The sequence below is a fragment of the Pteropus vampyrus genome, unplaced genomic scaffold, assembly GCF_000151845.1.
Source record: "Pteropus vampyrus isolate Shadow unplaced genomic scaffold, Pvam_2.0 Scaffold68, whole genome shotgun sequence".
Taxonomy (NCBI): Eukaryota; Metazoa; Chordata; class Mammalia; order Chiroptera; family Pteropodidae; genus Pteropus; species Pteropus vampyrus.
The window spans coordinates 5143341-5147811 of NW_011888849.1; the positions used below are offsets into that span (position 1 = coordinate 5143341).

Genomic DNA, 4471 nt, shown 5'->3' on the forward strand with positions numbered 1-4471 from the left:
GCAAGATCTTTTTTGTAGACTGCAGTAGTCCTGGCAAAGATCTAGATAGAGTAAAGGAATGAAATCGGTAAAATAGAGGAATAAGGACTTTGTGATGATCCTAGAAAAGAAAAAGGACATCTTACAAATGAATCCAAGGTTTGTCTGGAGTCTTCAAAGACGCATAGTATCTTTATAGAGGTTTAGAAACTGGTACATAGGGCAAGTTTATGGGAAGATGACATTTGATTTGGGCATCTTACCCAATAACTTTTAGAATACATATGAGAAAATCAAAAGAAAGAAATGTGATTGCACTAACCCTAAAATAGACGACCATATCTGCATATCTAGAAAAGGATATTTTCTAGAATTTTAACATATGTTTGTGATAAGGGCTTATACCTCATATATAAAGATAATTACTCCAATTCTTTGCTATTTTCTATTTAAATGCATTTTTAAAGCTTTCTATCAGTGATTTTCTCTACTGGAAATTGGAGTACGTTAGCTGTGAACTTAGTAAAAGATTTTTAACCTATGTTTAAATAGGTTATCTCTGTTTATTTTGATGTTAACTTGTTAATGCCATCTCTCACTTTCTAAAATTATTCTTCCAAAAGAATAATCAATCATATAACTTTTAGAACTTGAATGAAATGAGTCTTTCTTTTCTCTTGCTCTCTTCCTTTATTTCCTCCTTCCCTAGTCAAGGCAAAAATATTAGTTTACAATTTTTTACCCCACTTAATTTTTAAAATTATACTTCACATGGAGAAAAAATGAAATAGCATGAAAGTATAAAACAATACTGCGAACAGTTAAAAGGACAGATATACAGTAAATGTACGTTTTCCTCCCACCTCTGACTCCTCTCACTCCCAGACCACCATTTTCCCCTCCGTGGAAACAGTTATTTGAAGAGATCCACTTTAAATGACAAGCAGATGTTGGCGACTAGAAAATATAATCGTTGTTAAGCTGTAAACCGAACACAAAATACATGAATATAAGTCATTTTTAGAGTAGTCCAATTATAATTTTATTTTTCTAGTTAAAATATTTTGGAAATAGGGACTCGGTTAAAAGTGTCAAAACTAGACAATTGGATAACTTATTCTTGGAATGTAGTTTGGTGGCAGTATGGTATTTTGGGGTGCTTTCTTTTCATTTGTTTGTGAAACCGTGTTCTGCTCTCCTAAATGAGGAATGTGTTCAAAGTTCAGTAGAATATGAACTTTGAAATGACACAAATCAGGGTTTGAGCTCTGGTAATGCCAATTTCTAGCTGTGTAATCTTGGCTGTTCTTCTGATTTCTTTGATCCTTGAGTTCCTCATCTGAGAAATGAGAATAGTAATAGCTACTTCTTAGTATGGTTTAAAGGATTGATTGTAAAGTACCCAGCATAGTGCCCAGCATGTGGTAGATGCTTAACAAACATTAATTTCTTTTCTCTCTTCTGTCAATGCTATTATGCAACCTGAAGGCATTGTTAAAGGGACTGCTGTTGTGGGAAAAAGATTCTAGGTAAACTTAACTATAACATTTCCGTCTCTATAAATTATACAACATAGTTGGTAATTTTTTTTTAGGAAACTCCAGTTGTAGATAAAGATTGTTATTATTTAAAGCAAGAGACGATTTTGGCCTAGATTAAAATTTTAAGCGGGGAGGAGGCAGAGTTTCACAACTCAGCACTAATGACATTTGGAGCCAGATTATTGGAGGGGGGAGGGATAGGATTGGGGACAGGTTATCCTGTGCCTTGTGGAATGTTTAGCAGCATCACTATCTCTGCTGACTAGATACCAGTAGCACCCTTCCCCTCACCCAAGTGGTGACAACCAAAAATATTTCCATACTTTGCTAAATGTTCCCTGGGGACCAAAATCACCGACCCCCCCCTCCGCCCCCCGGTTGAGAACAACTGTTTTAGAGCATGGCCTAAAAAGAACGCAGGTGGGATGACTTCATGTTTATAGAAGCATAATGAAAAAGCAGAGTTAAATTAATGTTATTACAGATAGTAAAATAGGATTCCTTTCATAGCTGGCACATAAAAGATTTAAAGTCAGTGAAAGATGATATTTATAAGAAAGAGATGAAAGGACCTGGGAAAGGCAACTTTATCCATTGACTCAGTAATTTTACAAGGGGGTGGCTAAATAGGAAAAAAGGATGTGGTTCATAGCACTTTTTAAAAAATGCTGTATTACTACAGTATGATCAACACACATTTATCCTACTCCATCAGCCAGTCTCTAACTATAATGCTGTGATGTGAATTTCCTTTTAGAACAGCAAAGCCCTTGACAGACGGCAAGATTTTATATAAAAATATTTTAGGAAAATGTAACAACAAAAATTTAGGTAAACATGATTTACCAGAGTACCTTCCCTTCTAAAAATATTCACTTAATTAAAATTCAAATATGTTATCTATAGATTTTAAAGATTCTTTAGTGGTCAAGAACTCCCATCTTATAATCGGGGAAACCTAGATAACGTGTGTGGTGGTTAGGATATGGGTTCTAGAGCTAGACTGCTTGGAAGGCAAATTACTTAATCCGAGGTAAGCTTCAGACTCTTTTTTTCCATGATAAAATTGTACTTACCTCATAGGATCACTCTAAAGATTCAGGGAGTTAATCCATTTACAGTATTTTGGCATAATATTTGGCACACTTAGTAAATATATATCATCATTTTTATTTTAATTGAAAGCTTCGTTGCATTGTTAAGAGCTCATGATTTAAAGGCTAGTTTTGCCCAGCTCTAAAAAATATATGCAGTATACTTCTAATTTAGAATTATTTTTATTATATCTGGTTTCCTAGCCCTGGGACTTGACTTTGACTTTAAAAGGGACAGCATTTCAGAACAATTTGAAATTAGATAGATACGAACACCTATTGTAGATACCAGAATAATTTGAAAAAAAGTTAGGCAACTATTTTCAGATACTCTGTTAATTTAAGGAAAGAAATTCCACTTGTCCATTTCTTCATATCCTTAACCTCCTCGGTCTTCATCTTGAGTTTTCACCTGCACCTATCATGATCATCCTACTTGGAAAGAGAAGTCAAGTTGGACCCTAGAGTCTCACTGGCTCAATGTGAAGCCCTATATCTATATATCTTCAATCATGTACCCTGTTTTCTCACTTCTCATTTCTTGTGAGTTGGTTTAAATCACCCTGGTTTTTGTGGAATAGACCCTCAAATTTTTTTTTTTTTTTTTTTTTTTTTTTACTGAAGGGCTTACAGTGGGGAAAGATAGAGCAAAGGGTCTAGAATATCCCTGGAAAATTCTTACGTCTATTCATTGCTTTTTTAGACTTCACAGAAACCTGTTTTGAACTGACAGTATTTAAATCTCAAACTAAAAGAGGTTGCTTGTTTTTTTTCTTTCTAGGCAGAGAAATTAATGAAGCAAATTGGTGTGAAAAATGTGAAGCTTTCAGAATATGAAATGAGTATTGCTGCTCATCTCGTAGACCCTCTTAACATGCACGTATGTATCATTAAACTTATTTAAGAGTTTTTTTTCTTGTTTAGCATTTCGTTCCAAGGTTCCCGAAGACCACAACCAGGTTTGATGATTCTCTAGGAGGAGACACAAGATTCAGCATAGTAGTTAATACTCATGGATGTGATTTATTACAGCAAAAAGGATACATACAAGGCAAAATCAACAAGGAAAGAGGGTCATGGGTTGAAGTCTGGAGGAGATCAGGCACAAGCTTCCAAGAGTCTTCTCCCAGTGAGGTCATGGATGTACTTGATTCCTCCAGAAACAAATTAGGAAGACACATGTAAATGCTCTCCACCATGGAAGCTTATTAGAGACTCTATGCCCAGGATTTCAGTTGGTCCTGGTCATGTAGGCTTTGCCTTCCTAACATCTACCAAAATTATAGACTCTAGAAGGAAAACGGGTATCCACCTCAGACCATATTGTTTGCACAAAGGATTTAAGCACAGCAACCTGTTCTTATCAGAGAATGGTGGGAATGCTCCTGAAATCTAAGTTCTCGTACTCTAGCCATGGGCCAGTGTCGTAAGCAGGCCTTTCTAAGGATAATAGTCTCAGGCCTGCTATGTTAACTTATTTTTATGCACGTTTGTTTAGTTAAACTTGTACTTTTATGTATTTACCTTTGTGGCATATAAAATGTACTTCTTTAAGTCTTGTGGATATTTGATTTGGAGTTTAAATCTAGATTTTCACGATAGGGTATGATAGATAATGCAAGATTCCGAATCCCAGTTTTTCCATTCATGGCTTTGGCAAATTATTTCCTCTTTGAGTCTTAGTTCCCTGATGTATAGGACAGTGTCCTACAGCAAGTAGGACAATGTCATACTTGCTCTACCTACTTAAAAAGGGTTATTTTGAGGACCAGATTAATGTAATTTATAAACTCTAAAATCCCTTGTGAATATTTTCTAACAACAGGTATTAATAAATTAATGGAATGAAATATGATA

General features: G+C 35.1%; 1 protein-coding gene across 1 annotated transcript in view; it reads left to right on the forward strand.

Moving 5' to 3' along the window:
• Nucleotides 1–4471, forward strand: part of ATAD1 (ATPase family, AAA domain containing 1) — a 57019-nt gene that overhangs the window by 6548 nt on the left and 46000 nt on the right. Inside the window, exon 2 of the mRNA XM_023531463.1 lies at nucleotides 3396–3494. Within this exon, the coding sequence (XP_023387231.1) occupies nucleotides 3408–3494 (87 nt within the window). The 5' untranslated portion in view covers nucleotides 3396–3407. The remainder of the gene's footprint in view (nucleotides 1–3395; nucleotides 3495–4471) is intronic.